Source organism: Sus scrofa, chromosome 1 (genome assembly GCF_000003025.6).
Source record: "Sus scrofa isolate TJ Tabasco breed Duroc chromosome 1, Sscrofa11.1, whole genome shotgun sequence".
In the NCBI taxonomy this organism is placed as follows: domain Eukaryota; kingdom Metazoa; phylum Chordata; class Mammalia; order Artiodactyla; family Suidae; genus Sus; species Sus scrofa.
The window spans coordinates 90,018,685-90,038,205 of record NC_010443.5 but is presented as its reverse complement, the minus strand read 5'-3'; the positions used below and the strand labels follow the sequence as shown (position 1 = coordinate 90,038,205).

The 19,521-nt window shown below is 38.7% G+C and overlaps 1 protein-coding gene across 16 annotated transcripts in view; it reads left to right on the top strand.

Annotated features, from left to right (window-relative positions):
* Positions 1–19,521, top strand: part of MYO6 (myosin VI) — a 144,908-nt gene that overhangs the window by 99,562 nt on the left and 25,825 nt on the right. For all 16 annotated transcript variants that reach the window (XM_005659429.3, XM_013992812.2, XM_013992811.2 and 13 more), the window contains 8 exon segments: positions 1,671–1,766; positions 2,319–2,492; positions 6,015–6,053; positions 8,304–8,397; positions 14,179–14,309; positions 14,395–14,472; positions 17,112–17,241; positions 19,144–19,234. In XM_005659429.3, coding sequence (XP_005659486.1) covers positions 1,671–1,766; positions 2,319–2,492; positions 6,015–6,053; positions 8,304–8,397; positions 14,179–14,309; positions 14,395–14,472; positions 17,112–17,241; positions 19,144–19,234 — 833 coding nt within the window.

Genomic DNA, 19,521 nt, shown 5'->3' with positions numbered 1-19,521 from the left:
AATAACCGTTTATTGAGCACTTAGCATGTGCCATTCAGGCATCTTACCTGAAGTGCTATATTTGATCCCCATGGTAACACCTTGGGCTGGATCCTGCCTGCAGCCCCATGCTAGAGATGGGGGGCTGGGATGGAGAGGTTAGGTGACCTGTCATGTTTAGCATAGTGAGAAAGTGCTGGATTTGGGAATCAGGTTGACACCTTGACTCGGGGGCCCTCACTCTGACTCGGGCTGGTGTTACCACACAGAATGGCAGCTCCTTGATCTGACAGCTCTCTCACCCAGGAAAAGCCCAGGAGGTTCCAAAGATTTAGCTTGTACATTTTTAAATGCGATTGTCTTTCTTAATCTTAGGTTATTTTGACAATCAGATATGATCTTTTATTTTGGAAACTTTAAAAATATGTTATCAATATGAGATATTATAATGAGATGGCATAGCCAGAAAATGATTTCATTTCCTTCAAATTCATTCAGGTTCACTGTGTAAGCATTCAGCTTCATTGTGTATGGTTTATGTCAGTGGAAGGGTTCTTGTCAATTTCTGTTGTTGTTTTTTTTTTTTGCCTTTTTTTTTTTTTTTTAGGGCTGCACATGCAGCATGTGGAAATTCCCAGGCTAGGGATCAAACCAGCTGTAGCTGCTGGCCTACACCACAGCCACAGCAATGTCAGATCCGAGACGTGTCTGCGACCTACACTGTGGCTCACAACAATGCTGTATCTTTAACCCCCTGAGCGAGGTCAGGGAGTTAACCTGAGTCCTCATGGATACTAGTCAGATTCGTTTCTGCTGAGCCATGACGGGAACTCCTTAGGTGTTTCTTTAGAGCAGTGCTTCTTAACCTTGGCAACCCCTAGGAATTGCCTGATGGGAGTATGGGAGTTTTAATACTTCTCCAGATGATTCTAATCCAACAGCCAAGGTCAAGAACCACTACTTTATTCTTATTTATTTTTTTTTCTTTTTTGGACGCCCTGCAACATGTAGAGTTCCCAGGCCAGAGATCAGATCTGAGCTGCATTTGGGACCTATCCTATAGCTGTGGCAATACCAGATCTGTTAACCCACTGTGCCACGCCTGGGATCAAACCTGCATCCTGGCGGTGCAGAGATGCTACAGATCCCGTTGTACCACAGAAGGAACTCCAGGAACTACTACTTTAGACACAGGCAGTCAACTTGATAAAATGCCTATGTTTTACATGTTCTTGGTTTTGTTTTGTTTTGTTTTTGGTCTTATTCCTATCTTTTTTTCCTAAGAAGTTATAACCAAAAATATGTGCTAGATTTTACCAGCACTTTAAGGCTTACTAGGTATTTAGAAAGCAGTATAGGGAGTTCCCATCGTGGTGATCGGCATTGTCGTGAGCTGTGGTGTAGGTCGCAGATGCGTCTTGGATCTGGCATTGCTGTTGCTGTTGCTGTGGTGTAAGCCAGCAGCTGTAGCTCCAATTGCACCCCTCGCCTGGGAACCTCCATATGCTGTAGGTGTAGTCCTAAAAAGCAAAAAAAAAAAAAAAAAAAAAAAAGGGGGGGGCAGTATAATTGTATAAAGTGTGAAAGCTCCCTTCATAATTTTAAGCATTTCACATCTCAAATGTTTCCTAAAGGGAGTTTCAAAGTGTTTTTTTGATCATTTAATAACTGGTGTGTGTATTGTTTTTCAGATTCCTAGAAAATCTAAGCTGGCAATCCATAGGAACATACGAGATGACGAAGGTTTCATTATCAGGCATTTTGCAGGGGCAGTTTGCTATGAAACTGTGAGTATAACTTCTACCAGGAGACAACCATGTAATGTTGAAGCCACACAAAATGATACAGTAACATCTAACAAAACCAGACTATTTAAATTCAAGTCAAATAAAAATTTGGTTCCAGGAGTTCCGGTTGTGGTGCAGTGGAAATGAATCTGACTAGGAACCATGAGGTTGGGGGTTCAATCCCTGGTCTTGCTCCGTGGGTCAAGGATCCGGCGTTGCCCTGAGCTGTGGTGTAGGTCACAGACACAGCTTGGATCTGGCATTGCTGTGGCTGTGGTGTAGGCTGGCAGTTGTAGCTCTGATTGGACCCCCTAGCCTGGGAACCTCCATATGCCATGGGTGCGGCCCTAAAAAGCAAAACAAAAAAAAAATTTGGTTCCAAGTATATCGGCTACATTTCGTGTGTTCAACATCCTCATTGGTGTTTGTGGCTGGGTTGGACAGCACCAGATACAGTACATTTCTGTTGCCTTAAATGTGCTCTTAGCCCTGTATTAAGAAATATTATCACAAGGTGTGGACCAAATCATTCCTGTCTGTTTTATTTTTCAGACTCAGTTCGTGGAAAAAAATAATGATGCTTTGCATATGTCTCTCGAGTCCTTAATATGTGAATCCAGGGATAAATTCATCCGGGAATTATTTGAATCATCCACAAATAACAACAAAGATACTAAACAAAAAGCAGGAAAACTTAGCTTCATCAGTGTGGGAAACAAGTTTAAGGTATTTGTGCTAAATGTGTTACTTGAATTTATTTTCTGCATTAAAACTGTATTATACCCTGCAGTGGATTCTGTAGGTCACTCTGAGAAATCCCACTAGTAAGATTCAAGAGCAGACCCTGCATTGTCGATGTTTGTGTGCAAAACAACATAAAATGGGCATAGTAACTGATCGTGCAGAAATCTTGTGGTTTTATGAATGTGTTCTTTCTGGGTGCTTATTTAACACGTCTGATGCTTCTCCTAATGTTTCTTACTTCTGCTTACTGTCTGGTTGACCTTCAAACCTTCTCTTTCCCATGTGTTTTCTGTTTCCTTCCTCATTCAGCGGTTTTGTTGTAGCTGGAGTAGTCCAGCTCCAGATGGCTAGAGGGCGCTAGTTGAGTTGAGAGAGGAAAAGCAGGCACTGCCAGGGGCTTCAGGTAAATGATCGCCTTTGTGGAATCCTACTTACAGTGTGGCTGCCATGCTCAGAAGAGCCCGGCTCAAGTAAACGGTTCAGTTTGTAATTCATTTTTAATGTGGTTTCTCTCATAGTGCATTTTTGGGTGTGCATATTACACTGAGATTTGATTAAAGCTTTTAATAACGTCTGTAAAAGAGAAATGTTTTGTGTGCCACAAGCCCTTCAAATTGCTTATTTAACATTGAAGAACCCTTCATTTGTTTCCTTAATTTGGGATCAGAAATTTATTCTCTGAGGTTTGACAAAGAGCTGTCACATGATATGTCTTAGAGATGGAACACTACTATTTGGTTCTAACCGTGGAGTATTTAGCATAGAAAAAGATAATTTAAAAACTTCATGTCACATTTAGGAGTTCCCTTTGTGGCTCAGCGGTTAACAAACCCAACTAGGATCCATGAGGATTCAGGTTGGATCCCTGGCCTTGCTAAGTGGGTTAAGGTCTGGCGTTGCCATGAGCTGTGGTATAGGTTGCAGATGTGGTATAGATCCTGTGTTGCTGTGGCTGTGGCATAGGCCGGCAGCTATAGCTTCTATTCAACCCCTAGCCTGGGAACCTCCATATGCCAAGGGTACAGCCCTAAAAAGAAAAAGAAAAAAAAAAAAAGAACATTCTTGAAATTTTAGACAATATAAATAAAAACAAAAACATTCTTAAAATTCTTTGGACTAAGGTATTGAGACTTGAAGTGCCCTAAAATTGCTTATTTACAGTACAGTGTATTTTGCATGTTAAACTGCTTGAAAGCTATAATTGAATGGTATTATTAATAAAATTTCAAAATGTTTTATCGAGATACTTTGAGATGAAATATTAATTCTTATTTTTGAATATGGTAGAATAGCTCATGAAATTAAATTCAAGTTGTGTGAGGCAATAAAACAAAACAGTCCAGCATTCATACTAATACTTCAGATATACAGCATCACTGAGAACCAAAAGTTTTCCACTGAAAAGCGACATTATCAGGTTATTGAAACATCACTCTTTTACTGTTTGTGTTTTAGAAAAAGTAATTCTTTTGATGGAAATCTCATTCTTTTATTTTATACATGAATAATTGTATGCTTTAAAATAAAGATAAAACACAGGAGTTCCCGTTTTGGCACAGTGGAAACGAATCCAACCAGTATCCATGAGGATGGGGTTCCATCCCTGGCCTCAATCAGTGGGTTAATGATCCGGCATTGCTGTGAGCTATGGTGTAGGTCACAGACATGGCTCAGATCCCGAGTTGCTGTGGCTGTGGTGTAGGCCAGCAGCTGTAGCTCCAATTGGACCCCTAGCCCAGGAACTTCCATATGCTGCAGGTATGGCCCTAAAAAGCTAAGGAAACAAATACATAAACAAACAGATAAATAGATAAAATAGGAGTTCCCGTTGTGGCACAGCAGAAACGAATCCAATTAGGTTCGATCCCTGGCCTCTCTAGGTGAGTTAAGGGTCCAGTGTTGCCATGAGCTGTGGTGTAGGTCGAAGACACGGCTCAGATCCTGCATTGCTATGGCTGTGGCGTGAGCCAGCAGCTATAGCTCCGATTGGCCGCCTAGCCTAGGAACCTTCATATGCTGTGGGTGTGGCCCTAAAAAGCAAAAAATAATAAATAAAGATAAAGTACAAATAAAGCATGTGTTGCATAAGGCTGTTTATTTACCCTATGCCTTATGGTCTTTGACTCTTGTTCTTTGGTAATTGACATTCTTCCCTCTCCTCTCAGATGCTGTCATTTATTTTTGCTGCTTCTATTCTTCTGACTTACTTTATCCCCATTTTGGGGGAGACTACTGTCCTTAGTCTATGGATTAAGAAGCATAGCTTTGTGACAGTTGTTTTCTTTCCAAATTAGTGGCTCGTTCACTTGCTTTTCAGTTGTATGCTGGTCCAGACTGGTTCAGATTGTCAGAACTCTGTCAGCCAGTTAAGTGGGATGTGACTGTATTTTTTTTTTTTAAATCCAGTGACAAATTCACTCCATTTTGGTAACTGAAACCTGTGTCTGAAGTGTGCTGTAGTATCACATGAACCTTGCTGTTAGGCCCTTGTTGGAATCTTGGTTTTGCCACCCCATACCTCCATGATCTTGACAAGTCATTTACCTCTCTGGGCCTCCACATTTTCACCTAAAATGAGACTAATAATATGTCCTTAATTAAAGCTGTGTGGATTCAAATGTTATTGCCCTTGAAAGGTTTTGAGAAGTGCCTGACTCGTAGAAAGCGTTCAGTAAATTATAGCTGTTATTATTGTTAAATATAGTTATATTGAAATTGAGGAGGTAACATCTTAATTTGTGAGTAGTACAATAAGCATCTCAGTATAAAATCAATATAACATTTTTACCTAATTTACAGAGAAGTAAACACATGATTTTAATGAATTAAGCCAAAGGAAATTATAATCACTTAATATTATTTTAAAAAGGAGAGCATAGTAACTACTTGTAGTGTCCGTAGTGGAATTTTCTTGAGAAAATTATCCTTGCCTTTAAAAAAATAATTGAACTGTGAAAAGCTTTAAAACATTTAAGAGGGCTTTAAAAGGTAGGCAGGATGGTTTCGTTTAAGATTGATGTTATATAAAATAAACCTAATCTATAGCATTTCTGTATATTTTAAACATCTCTTCATTCTCATTGGAGTTTGACACAAGCTACACCCAGCTTGCCACATAGTCACACATTCACATACTGCTCCATTGTTTCCTCATTGAATGCATCACCAGCATTTTCATTTACTTCTTTCGTTGCCTGTATATTTTATCCTCATTCTCTACCTGCAAGTGTGCATGTACATTGTCTACTATTGCTGATTTTCAGTTTTATAACTATATGAGTTATATATAAAGGAAGTTATTGTTCTTGGTATTATATATTAGCCATGCATTTTTCATGTTACTCTGTTAAAAAGTTTGTGTACCAGAAGTTGTTAAATTATCATGTGCTATGTATCAGTGTTATTGCATGCTATTTTATTCTGTTGCTGAAGCACTAATATTTACTTATGATACTGTGTACTTTTGCTTTTTGAAATAATAAAATGATTTCCTTTCTTTTACAGACACAGTTAAATTTGCTTCTGGATAAACTTCGAAGTACTGTGAGTACACTTAAAAAACAAGACGGATTTTAAATGGTCCTCTTAAGCTCTAGTAGTAATTATAAGCATGGTAGACCTGGAACAGTTAAAAATAAGCATAGTAAACCTGGCATAATTAGCATAGTAATAAGCATAGTAAACCTGGAATAATTAGAAATTCACTTAAAACCTAATTCCCTCATTTAAAAAAAAGTTTTTGGGCCAGTTCCCGTAGTGGCTCTGTGGTTAACGAATCCGACTAGGAACCATGAGGTTGCGGTTTCAATCCCTGGCCTTGTTCAGTGGGTTAAGGATCTAGCGTTGTTGTGAGCTGTGGTGTAGGTCGCAGACACAGCTCAGATCCCAAGTCGCTATGGCTCTGCTTAGGCCGGCGACTACAGCTCTGATTAGACCCCTGGACTGGGAACCTCCATATGCCGTGGGTGCTGCCCTAGAAAAGATAAAAAAAAAATAATCAGTTTTTAAAATACTTGTCATTTGATTAGGTTTGTTCTGAAGAAAGGTCAGATATGTATGTGCAAATTATTTTCTAAATATATAGATTCTCTGAGTGTTATTAGGATTATCCTATATCTTCAGGAAGCTGAAAATAATTATTTTTTTAGGATTAATCATAGTGAATAGAATTCATTTTTTTATTCTGGTGGTAACATTCTCCAACACGATGGTGTTGATATGGAAAAAATGGACGTAATACCTAAAGGTCTGTAATAGAAGCAGTATTTCCTAGGAGCCTTTAAAAAAACAAAACAAAACTAGATGTTTTAGTTCCCTTTGTTTTTTTAAAGAAAAATTCACCACAGAAAAAAATTTGATATGTGGGTTATGTAAATGAGACATAATTTCAAGAGAAGGCTTATTTTTAAAACAAATCCACAGAGTTTAACTGAGTACTCTTCCTTTTCAGATAGTCATTTTGAAAAGCCAAATATTTATTTTCTCTGTGCTATCATTGCTTAACTTGTTAGACTTCCTTTGAAACCATTAAGAAATTATTTTGAATATCCTCATTTCTTAAAGTATTCTCACTGCAGATATTTATCTCTTAAGGATCAAAGTTGTTTAAAAACCAAGTTTGGTGAGGAGGTACTTATTTTTATTACCCAAATATGCTTCTGTAAAATGGTTAGATAACATTTGTGATTTTAAGAAAAGAAAGACTTGGGTCTTCCCACGTGGAAGAGATGGAACCCTAGCCACACCAGTGACCTGAGCCACTTCCGTGACAACCCCAGATCCATAACCTGCTGTGCCAGAAGGGAACTCCAGGATGATATTTCTAAAAAGCATTCTAAAAGTGTTTGCAGCAAGCATCATTGTTGCAATAACTATCCAGTTTTGGAAGATATCAACTCTGAAGAGGAACTGCTACTTGGATGTCTAATATACTAGCTTCAGTACCCAACACTTTCACTGTGTGCTTATCAGTGTTCTTTCTGCCTCATTCAGCATTACATTATGTGGTCACTGATTTTAAATGCATACTGTTAAGCTTTTAAAAATAACAAAACGGAGTTCCCGTCGCGGCGCAGTGGTTTACGAATCCGACTAGGAACCATGAGGTTGTGGGTTTGGTCCCTGCCCTTGCTCAGTGGGTTAAGGATCCAGTGTTGCTGTGAGCTGTGGTGTATGTTGCAGACTCGGCTTGGATCCCGTGTTGCTGTGGCTCTGGTGTAGGCCGGTGGCTACAGCTCCGATTAGACCCCTAGCCTGGGAACCTCCAAATGCCACGGGAGCGGCCCAAGAAATAGCCAAAAAAAAAAAAAAAGACAAAAAAAAAAAACAAAAACGAAACTTTAATATGTGCAGAGGTGAAGTTCAGGGACCTATATTTTTAAAGTAGAATGATGAGAAAGGTAGAATTTTTTTTTTTTAACACTTTGGCCTAAATTTGAAGAAGCATAATTTTATTTACTCATCTTGTCATAGAACAGTTTTCTTATCCCAGAAACAGCATATAAATACCTTTCAATGTAGAATATAGTCATGTGTGTCATCTTGCGAAAAGACTTTTTACAATAACACAAGTTTTTTGGCACTCAAATCCAAAATTGTTGTACTTTTCTATTAGTAGTGTATAACAGCTTTACATATAACTGTATGCTAGTTGTTTTAATTTCCTTAGTGATGATCTTAAAAGAGGTTCATAAATTAATGGTAATATTCTCTGAAAGTTGCTAGTATTCATTGAAATAGGAAAATAAGAATGTTATTTGTTATTGCTTTTTAAAAGTGCCTTTATTGTCCTAGGGAGCAAGCTTTATTCGTTGTATCAAACCTAATTTAAAGATGACAAGCCACCACTTTGAAGGTGCTCAGATTTTGTCTCAACTTCAATGTTCAGGTATTTCTTTATTTTTGTAATCTGTATTAGTGTGTATTGGGGTCATCATTCAAATACAGTTTAATATGTCCAGTGTTTTCAAACACTTCATAGCTATCTTCATTATTTTTAAATGCAGTAAGATTTTTATGTTTCTTTCATTTATAAGAAGAGCATGGGGAGTTCCCTGTGGTCAAGTGGCTAGGACTTGGCACTTTCACTGTGTGGCCCGGGTTCAGCCCCTGGTCTGGTCTGGAAACTGAGATCCCACATAAAGCTGCTTCATTCTGTGGCCAGAAAAAAGGAAGGAAGGAAGAAACTAAGGGAGGGAGAAAAGGGGGGGAGGCAGAGAGAGGGGGAGGGAGAGAGAGGGGGAGGGAGGGAGGAAGGAAGGAAAGCATAGCCAGCAAATTATTTGAGCAAGATTGGGTTAGAGTTTTATTGTGAAATAAAAAATGAACTGTTTGCCATCATTGCAGTAAAATTTATAAAAGTTCTTTAACTGTAAACCTGGATCTCCCTCTGGGCTTGCTGTCCATGGCCTTCTCAGTCCCAAAGAGGTTAATTCCCTGAGTGTCACTGGGTCGGGGGTTTGGTTCTGGTGTTCTTGCTCTCCCACTCCATCACTTGGGGGAAAAAAGAAAGGAAAACAGCACAGTGCCCTCAGTTTCTGTGAACCTTTTCTGTGCTTGGTTGAACTATTGCTTCCTCTGCTGCTGGCAGATTCTGCCTTGTTGGGTCACAGAAGCTGTGGGCACCGAGCACTCTGTTTTGCTTCACTGCTGCCCATCCTCCATCCCTCCCCACCTGCCCCTGCCTCTCCTCTCTGGGGACACTTCTTCCCTCCCTGACTCCTTATCTTGCTTCATTCAGAGGTGGACCCATTACAAAGCTAAGGTGGCTTTAGCTTCTGCTGTATTTGAACGGGCTCCTTCCAAAGCTGTGGACCTGATTTTGTGTTCTTTTGTAATTTGTAGTTCCATCCTTTTCTGTTAGAGCTTCCTTTCCAGTCACATAAGCTTCAGGCTCCCCGAGTCTGATTTGCCCTTGACCCCTTTCATAGACCTCAGCTGTGGATGAATGTAATTTTCTTCTTTCTGCTCATCTACACAGAGAAGGTGGGCAAGACAGATTGGCACCATTATAGGTTCATGATCACTAACCTGCAAAGGCTCTCCTCCTCGACCTCCAGCTTTCCCTGGCTAGCCTGTTCTGTTTCTCCCCATGAGCTAGACCCACCCTGCTCTCTGAAAATCTCTAAGCATCTGTCAATAGGCAGTTTCACTCACATCTTTTTACTAAAAGGCTCAAAGCCTTACCTGTTTGCTGCTAAACACTCTACCTGCTTAACTTCCCTCCTGATAGAATGTAGAAAGTGCCTCGCTTCCTCATTAAGAATGTGACTCTTAGAGTTCCTGTTATAGCTCAGAGGAAACAAACCCAGCTAGTATCCATGAGGATGCGGGTTTGATCCCTGGTCTCACTCAGTGGGTTAAGGATCCGGTGTTGGCGTGAGCTGTGGTGTAGGTTGCAGACATGGCTCGGATCTCGAATTACCATGGCTGTGATGTAGGCTGGCGCTGTAGCTCCAGTTGACTTCTAGCTGGGAACTTCCATATGCCTCGGTGCAGCCCTAAAAAGCAAAAAAAAGAAAAAAAAGAAAAAAAAGAATGCAGCTCTTTGGACCCACCCCTTGCCACCTCCTTCTCCTAAATCTTCAAATTGTCTGTGTTGAACCTTCAAATGAATGGATCTGGATCTCTCCCGTTGCCATTCAGACAAGCTGTCAGGTCATCTATATTCCCTCTCACCTCCCCATCCATCTGCCTCCCTATCTCTGGCCTCACTTCTTGTTCTCCAGGTCTCTCTTTTTCTGTCCAAGAATATTGTATTCTTGCTTCCTCAGTTTCCTGCCTTCCACTGTTTTTTTACCCAAGAGAATTCAGCTTCCAGCAGAATACTTCCTAATAAGGTTACCTGTGATTTCCTTGCTCCTGAATCACCTTTTCTTGGCAGTTCTCATCTCTGTGAGCCTCAGCAGCACTTAGCTCCAATTCGACCCCTAGCCTGGAAACCTCCATATGCCCCAGGTGCAGCCCTTAAAAGACAAATAAATAAATAAATAATAAAAAGAATAAAGACTGTGTCTTTTACTCCTTCAGGTTTATTGAAATATAATAAGCACCTAGCATCATGTAAATTCCATTTGTGTAGATTTGATACACTTAGACATTGCACAGTGGTTCCCACCCTAGTATGAACTAAAACTCTCATCGGGTCACATCATTTCCAGGGCTTGTCTGTTGTAAGAATATTTAAGATCTAGTCTCTTAGCGAACAGCAAGTCCTAGTCCTAATACAGGCTGTAACTGTCTTTCACTTGGCTTTTGCTGTAGTTTCCTAAGTGTTCTCCTCGAAACTCCTCAGCCTGTTCTTCACATAAGTCTAGAATTGCTGCTTACGAGTCAAGTCTGATCATGACTTTTTATTGCTTAAAATTCGGTAATGGCTCCTGATTATATTACGGTGAAGAGCAGAATCCTCGTAGTTTATGAGGCCCCGTGTGGTCTGGCCCAAATGTCCGTGGCTTCCTTCCTTTCCTCTCTCTCTTCATCCTTAAATCACTCTGCCCCATGATTTAGTTCCTTAAATGCTCCATATTGCCTCTGGCCATTGGGCCACTTGGTGCTTCCTCTGCTCGAGAAGCTCTTACTTCCTTTTTATCTTCATCTTTCTTGTCCCAGCTTATGGTCATTTTAGGGAGGCCTTTCCTTTTTTTCTTTTAGGGCTGCATCCACAGCATATGGAAGTTCCCAGGCCAGGGTTCAAATTGGAGCTGCAGCAACTGGCTTACACCTCAGCCACAGAAACGCAGGATCGGAGCTGTTTCTGCTACCCATACCATACCTCACAGCAACGCAGGGTGAGTGAGGCCAGGGATCAAAACTGTATCCTCTTGGATATTAGTGGGGTTCATTACTGCTGAGCCACAATGGGAACTTCCAGGAAGCCTTTCCTGATGTCCCCAGCTAGCATGGGGCCTGAGTAAAGGTGCTGAGCACCTGTGTTTCACAGTCATAAATTATATCTGATTTTTCCTTCTCTAATCTGTAAAGGACTTGAGGGCAGGAACTGTGTCTGTTTTGGCTTGTATGCAGATCCCTGATCTGGCAGTGCAAAGCATATCCTAGACTTCTTTTTTTTTTTTTTTTTTTTTTTTTGGCTATTTTCTTTGCTCTTCCATTATAGCACTTGCATTAATTCTGTACCTCTCCTCTCGTCTCAGTCATTTAGACTACATGGAAATCCATTGTCTATTTTTCCTTTTTTTTTTTTTGTCTTTTTTTTTTTTGTCTTTTTGCTGTTTCTTTGGGCAGCTCCCATGGCACATGGAGGTTCCCAGGCTAGGGGTCCAATCAGAGCTGTAGCCACCAGCCTACGCCAGAGCCACAGCAACTCGGGATCCGAGCCGTGTCTGCAACCTACACCACAGCTCATGGCAACGCCGGATCCTTAACCCACTGAGCAAGGGCAGGAACCGAACCCGCAACCTCATGGTTCCTAGTCGGATTCGTTAACCACTGCGCCACGACGGGAACTCTGTAGACTTCTTAAATCTTTGTTGAGTGAAATGCACAGTCTAGAAATAAAGACTTATTTGGGACTAATTTTAACACAAAGTTCATGTCCATTGTATTCCTACATGAATATAGATGGATGTATTTTTGTAATATTTTCTTCAGATCATTTTTGCTTTTTTGTTTTTTTTGGTCTTTTTAAGGCCATACTTGCAACATATGGAGGTTCCCAGGCTAGGGGCTGAATTGAAGCTGTAGCCATTGGCCTATCCCACAGCCGTAGCAACATGGGATCTGAGCTGCATCTGCAGCCAACATAGTAGCTCACAGCAATGCTGGGTCCTTAACCCACTGAGTGAAACCAGGGATTGAACCCACATCCTCATGGATACTAGTCAGGTTCATTACCACTGAGCCGTAACGGGAACTCCTCCATGAAATTCCTTAATGAACTTCTGTGTGCCACTTCCTGTGTTTGTAGGTACAGGGCAAGCCGAGGGACTCAGAGGCTGGGACACACATTTGTTTATCTGTTATAAATGGGCACCAGTTGTGAGAATGCCAACCAAACCTTACTTTTATTTCTCCAAGCAGAGCCCCAAACAAAGTCTAGTCCTGGAGGTTTCTTTCCATGGGAACAATTGCCTTTATGTGTTTCTTTAGAGTGTATTAAATTTAATATTAAATTTCATGTAATTGTATATATTTATGATATATTTTTGTAATATATATTAGAAATTATGTTATATATTTATTACATTGTTACATAATATATATATTAGGAATTATATCACATATAATATATATTTATTATATTATATTTAAAATTAGAATAGTTATATATGTCCACTGTAACAAAAATGAAATGGTCCAGAATAACATGAGTAAAAAGAAGTCTCACTTCTCAGGAGTGACCACTTTACCTAATTGTGTCTTGGACGTAAAGTAACAGGTAGTTTATACTTGTTAAAGCACTCTCCTGTTATTTTTAATTAATATATCATATTCTATTGTAGGGTTGTAACATAATTTGATTAATATTTAGGTTGTTTCTCTGTTTTCTTTCTGTGACCAGCAGTGACCCAGTAAGCTATGTGTATCTTTGCCCACATGTGTGGTGAGTTGTAAAATAGATTTATAGAAGTGGAAAGCACTCTGCCAAAGGCATAAACCTCTGTTGTTAAAATTTAATATTAATTTAATAATGTAAATAAATATTACAGACTGCCATCTAAGACTGTTGTGCTGGTTTTCTCTCTCACTAAGAATGTAGGTCTGTGTCTTTGTGCGCTTTCACTGTTGCCAATTACCATTGGGTTCTATACCTTTGCCAGTCAGACAGGTTGAAATGCAATCTGATTGCCTAGAGAGTCTGTCTTTCTAATGAGATTATTTTAAAATAAAAATACACTCATTTGTAATATTTTATAATTGTATTTTGCTCATTTAAATTTTTGACCAGCAGAAATTTATTTTGGTATAAGGAGTGAGGTAAGGATCTGATGTTATTTTTGTTTTCTAAATGTTTAGCCATTTGTCCTAACACTTTTTATTGAATAATCTTAGTTTCTTCATTGATTTCAGTAGTCCAGTAGACTGAAACCCAGGTTTTTTTTTTTAATAAACAAAAGTGCTGGCTATTTTATGCTTCTCCTGAGATAAAAAGCTCACATTGACTCAAGGCTCAAATCAGTCACTTACTAGAGTCATACTGTATGTAGACTCTTTACCCCAATGGACTAGTTCCTTGGGAGGTGACTGAAAGAGGATCTTTGTGGTGAAACAGCTCTCCTTTCTTTTCCATTTGCTTTGTTTAAGTGCTGGTAAGAACTGGGGAAGTGTCTAACTTGTCTTGGAAACTCCATCAGGAATCTGTTCCATACGTATCCTCAGGACTTGGAAAGTAGCTGGTCTTTGCCTTGTATACTGTGATTTGTGACACAAAGGTTTCTTGCAGGAAAAAAAAAAAGATACAAACTAGATTTGAGATTTCTAGACCAATATTTTGTCTCTAGAAAATAGTTGGTCAGGCAGGTTTTAGGTGAAATTTGGCTACAGTGGCATACTGAGTTTAAGTGTGGTATTTACTATGTAATATTTCACTGCTCATAATTTCTATAAACTACCCTTTCTAAACATTAATTTTTAAGATTCTTTGCTCATTTACAAGTTGTCTTTGGACTTGTGCACAGAGGGTGACAACAGCTTGTGTTTTTGAATCTAGGTATGGTGTCTGTTTTGGACCTGATGCAGGGCGGGTTTCCATCACGGGCTTCATTTCATGAACTCTACAACATGTATAAGAAGTATATGCCGGATAAGCTTGCAAGATTAGACCCAAGACTATTTTGTAAGGTACAAGACTACCTAAATTGAGATTTCTTAGCTAAAACTGTCTTTCTTATTAATGAATTATTGGCTTTTAACTTTTATTTTTCAGGCTCTTTTTAAAGCCCTGGGCTTAAATGAAATTGACTACAAGTTTGGGTTAACAAAAGTATTTTTTAGACCTGGCAAGGTAAATATGTTTTTATTTTAAACTTTAACGTAATTAATAAGGATAGTGGGAGTCAGTGAAAATTTTTAAGTGTTTAGTTAAATGTTCTTAAATTAGATGATCACTATGGGCATGCATATATGTGTAACACATAACTTTATAATGTTGAGAATTTTACAATGTTAACAGTCTATACAGTTTTTTTCAGCTTTGAAAGTATTGGCATCAGAGTATTGTTTGTTTTTTTGGTTTGGTTGGTTGCTTTTTACAGCCGCAGTCGCAACATATAGAAGTTCCAGGCTAGGCATTGGATCAGAGCTGCAGCTGCTGGCCTATACCACAGCTCATGGCAACACCGGATCCTTAACCCACTGAGCAAGGCCAGAGATCGAACCCTCATTCTCATGGATACTAGTCAGATTCACTGTGCCAAAATGGGAACTCCCAAAGTGTTGTTTAATTGAATTTTTTTTACTAAAAAGGGTTAACCAGAAAATAATTCTGTTTTAAGCAAGTTGAAAGCTTTTCTAAAACATACTAATTCAGTCTTCAATAATTAAGAATTTCACAGTACTTTTGAGTTTTCATGGTGATAACGAGATCTATTAGAACATAGTAGGTGTATAACATACAGAAAGTGGGACTACTTTTCTGTTTTTGTGGTATTTACAGATTCTTATACTATGACAATATTGAATTATAGACTTTCATAACTAAATATATTCAATACAGAAATTCTTAAATACTATTCATAATCTGTTCATAATATTTTCACCATTCCTGACTCCTTTAACATTGATTAAATAATTACATCCTTTTTAACACAATTTTTATTATATAATAGCTAACTATACTTGTTTGACTTAGCAGAATCATGAATAAATATCTTTAGTACTTGAAGGCTGAATTACTCATAATAAATAAATCAGATTTCACATTTTGGGGCATAAGATGCAATCTGTGTAGTACATTACCAGTGTATGCACTTTCCTATGATATTTTTACTGCAGAGAATGTATACCATCTCTTATAAGAGAAAAAAGTTAAGAAAAAATGAATAAGTCTTCATAGTTAGCTAAGTAATCAACCTAACCTATTTATCATAAACTCAACATTTCTCATTTAAGGGCTGTAGTAATTTTTTTAGAATTAAGAGCCTGGTAGATGTCTTGCTTACCTCTAGAAAAATTAATCAGCAGAAGGAACAGTGGAAGTGCAACACAGATTTTCTTTTTATTTTATTTAATTAATTTATTTATTTTCTTTTTATGGCCATACCTGTGACATATGGAAGTTCACAGGCCAGGGGTTGAATTGGAACTGCAGCTGCTGGCCTGTGTCACAGCCGCAGCATCCTTGGACCCAAGCCATATTTGGGAACTATGCCATAGCTCATGGCAACACCAGATCCTTAACCCCCTTAACAAAGATGGAGATTGAACCTGCATCCTTACAAAGACAGGTCCTTAACCCACTGAGACACAACAGGAACTGCAAAGCAGATTTTCACAGAACTTTAATCTCATTTTGTTACTTGAAAAAAATTTTTTTTTTAATTTTATGACCATAGTCATGGCATATGGACGTTCCCATGCCAAGGACTGAATCTGAGCCATAGCTGTGACCTGTACCATAGCCTCGGCAATGCCGGATCCTTTAACCCACTGCACCAGGCCAGGGATTGGACCCACAGCTCCACAGTGACCTGAGCTTCTGCAATCAGATTCCTAACCCACTGTGCCATGGCAGGAACTCCTCATTTTGTTACCTTTAATTTAACTATGATTATAAGAGGCTGTTATTTTGATAGGTATGTAACACCCTTAGTATACTGTAGTGGGATTTTTGGTAAAGGTTAGAAATTAATATGTAAATTGGTAGTAAATTGTGGAAATAATGTATTTTATTATTCAGTAACCTAATAGATGTTTTATTTGTGTTGCGTGTGTCTTAGTAGCAATTTCTTATCTCAACATATTAAGGATGTGAGTTGGGAGGGTCGTAAGAGTTTTGGTGGTACCTGATTTTATAAAGCTGACCTTCACTTGTATAGTTATCTGAGGTTACGGATGAGCCAAATCAGAGAGATAGTAGCCCTTTTTTCATTCTTTTCTCTGTTTAACCTTTTTGCCAGGCATCTGTAATTGTCATTTAAGATTTTTTTCAGTGTTCCTGTCATGGCTCAGTGGGTTAACAACCCGACGTTGTCTCTGTGAGGATGTGGGTTCAATCCCTGGCCTCACTCTGTGGGTTAAGGATCCAGTGTTGCTGTGACTAAGGCATAGGCCTCAGTTGCAGCTCCGATTCGACCCCTAGCCCAGGAACTTCCATATGCTGCAGGTGTGGCTATAAAAGGAAAAAAAAAAAAAAAAAGATTTTTTTTCTACTTTTATTATTGAGTCTGCTAAATAGCAATGAGTAACTCCTCCCACCCCTGAACCCTCAAAAGAAAGGTCCTGGATAAAGGAAAAGAAAGGCAGCAAAATACAGCTGAATGGGTTAGGGTTTGCTATGTACCCACTGAGACGTGTCTGTTCATGGGCTTGTGACCACTTCTAGAAAGTTAGATTTTGGGTTTGAGTTCTAGTTATTTTGTACCTCTTTCTATGTTTAAACACATCTGTCTTTTGATACTGAAAGTCAATTATTTTATTTCCTAGTTTGCAGAATTTGATCAGATTATGAAGTCCGACCCTGACCACTTAGCAGAGCTGGTTAAGAGAGTCAATCACTGGCTTATCTGCAGTCGCTGGAAGAAAGTTCAGTGGTGCTCGCTCTCAGTCATTAAATGTAGGTGTTTTTTTTCACACCAAGATCTGGAATTACTTTGGAAATGAATTTGTCTATGGAATGTTAAAATTTTACCTCAGTGCTGAGTGCTGGACAACAGAGACTGTGTTGCTTATTCACTGTGTCCCTGGTTACTCTTGTAACATCTTATATGTAGTAGATGATCAATTAGTACTTGTGGACAGTTTTTAAATTTTTTTGTGTGTAAGATACTTATCTTCTTTAATTGCATGTATTATAGGATAGTTAATTTTATCGTGTCCTAAAAAAACAGAACTCACTATCTTGATTTTTCCCCTCTCCCTCTCTCCCCCTCCTTCTCTCTTTTCTCCCATCCCCACACCATAGCCCAGACTCTCAGACTTAAGCCAAAACTTTTCTTTCCACCTGCAAGGCACCACCAGAACACACACTAAAAATTTCAGAACTGTGATTGTCTCTTTTTTGTCCCTGAAATCTTGCCAGTCAACAAACTGTTGATTTTCTCTCCAAACACCATACATTCTTTGCTGTTTATTGCCACTGTCTTAGTGAGGCTCCTCTCCTTTGAATCTTAACTTCAGTGGCTCCCAAACTGATTTTTCTGACTTCCTAGACTTATCTTCCCAGAGTCTCTAACAAAAAGCCTTTAAGACTTTCCATTAATATGGGACAAAGTCTAAAGTCTTAGGATGTTGTAACAACTAATTATCTTTGACCCACAACAAGGATGAGGGACAAAATATTTAGGATACCTGAGGGTCTCTGGCAAACCTGTAGTAGGGAGCTGTTGGTTTGCTAAATTTGTAATTGCCTCCTCATCCACATATTCTCCACAGAACAGAGCTAGGCACATGAAAAGGATTCACTAAGCTGCTGCATATTAATTTAAAAAATATTCCTTTGACCTAATAAAAAGGAATCATGCAAGCAATATGCATGCAATCATGAGGTCTTTTGATGTTCAATTGTGCTATAGACAAAAACAAAACTGTAACAAAGAGGAAAGATAACAGAAACTCTTATCCTATCCCTTCGCAAGTGAATTATGCACATATCTGTCACTATAGTTAAATGCCTTTAGCTTTAAACATTGCATTATGATGGCAAACATATGATATTAAAGTTATGTCTACTATAGCATTCGCTTGTGGACTGTGTTTTGTAGTTCAAGTCAGTAATTAGCCAGAATCTTTGTAGGATGTTAATGGGGAACCTCTGAAAGAAATATTTGAAAATCAGATCAGTGTGGGATATTCTGGGTATCTGAAGTTCAATAGAATCCTTTGTTACAGGATTTTTAGAGACCTCACACTATATGTTCATTGTGAATCTCCAAAAGGAGATATAGCACATAGCTTCTCCTAAGTTCATTTGACAAGTGCATCCTATTTACAAGACGCACTTGTTCACATTTCATGGACCGATATTGCCTAGGAGAGTTTGGGAAGCATTAGTGTAGCATAATAAGGAAATAATACATTTAAAATGTTACATCTGGGAGTTCCTGGTGTGGCTCTGGGGTTAACAAACCCAGCTAGCATCCATGAGGACTCGGGTTTGATCCCTGGCCTTGCTCAGTGGGTTAAGGATCCAGTGTTGCTGTGGCTGTGGTGTAGGCCAGCAGCTGTAACTCTGATTCGACCCCTAGCCTGGGAACATGGCTGTGGATGTGGCCCTAAAAAGACAAAAATGAAATAAAATAAAATGTTACATCTAGCAGTATTCATGAAGTGCTTTTTATTTTAAGAAGTATAAGGAATTAAAGAAATGCTAAGATGGCTGATTTTGTTTCTGGTATAATCATCAAAATTGTATATTACTTTACAATTGCATTGTGGAAATGAGTGGTTTTTTTAAAGATACTTCATGTCTGATTTCAACCAAATAATTTTCTATCATTATATTTTCCTCTTCAAACAGTGAAAAACAAAATAAAATATCGAGCTGAAGCCTGCATTAAAATGCAGAAAACTATTCGAATGTGGCTTTGCAAAAGGAGACACAAACCTCGGTAAGATGAATAGCACAACCTATTTACCTTAACATAAAATGGTGTGAAGTCATACCGAAGAGCAGTTTGGATACTCACAGAGTTTTCTTTTTTCTTATGTTCTTTGAAGAAAGTTGTATTAGTCTGTTATTTATGGTTTTTTTTTTGTATTAGTTAACTAATTATTTCATTAGTTCATTACTTGCCTCATTCTATAAAAGGATTGAAGTAGCTTACAAAAATGCAAACACTATGAAAAGTTGAAGTAAATGGTTGAAAGAAGCTATTTTGTTCTGATTATTTTAGTG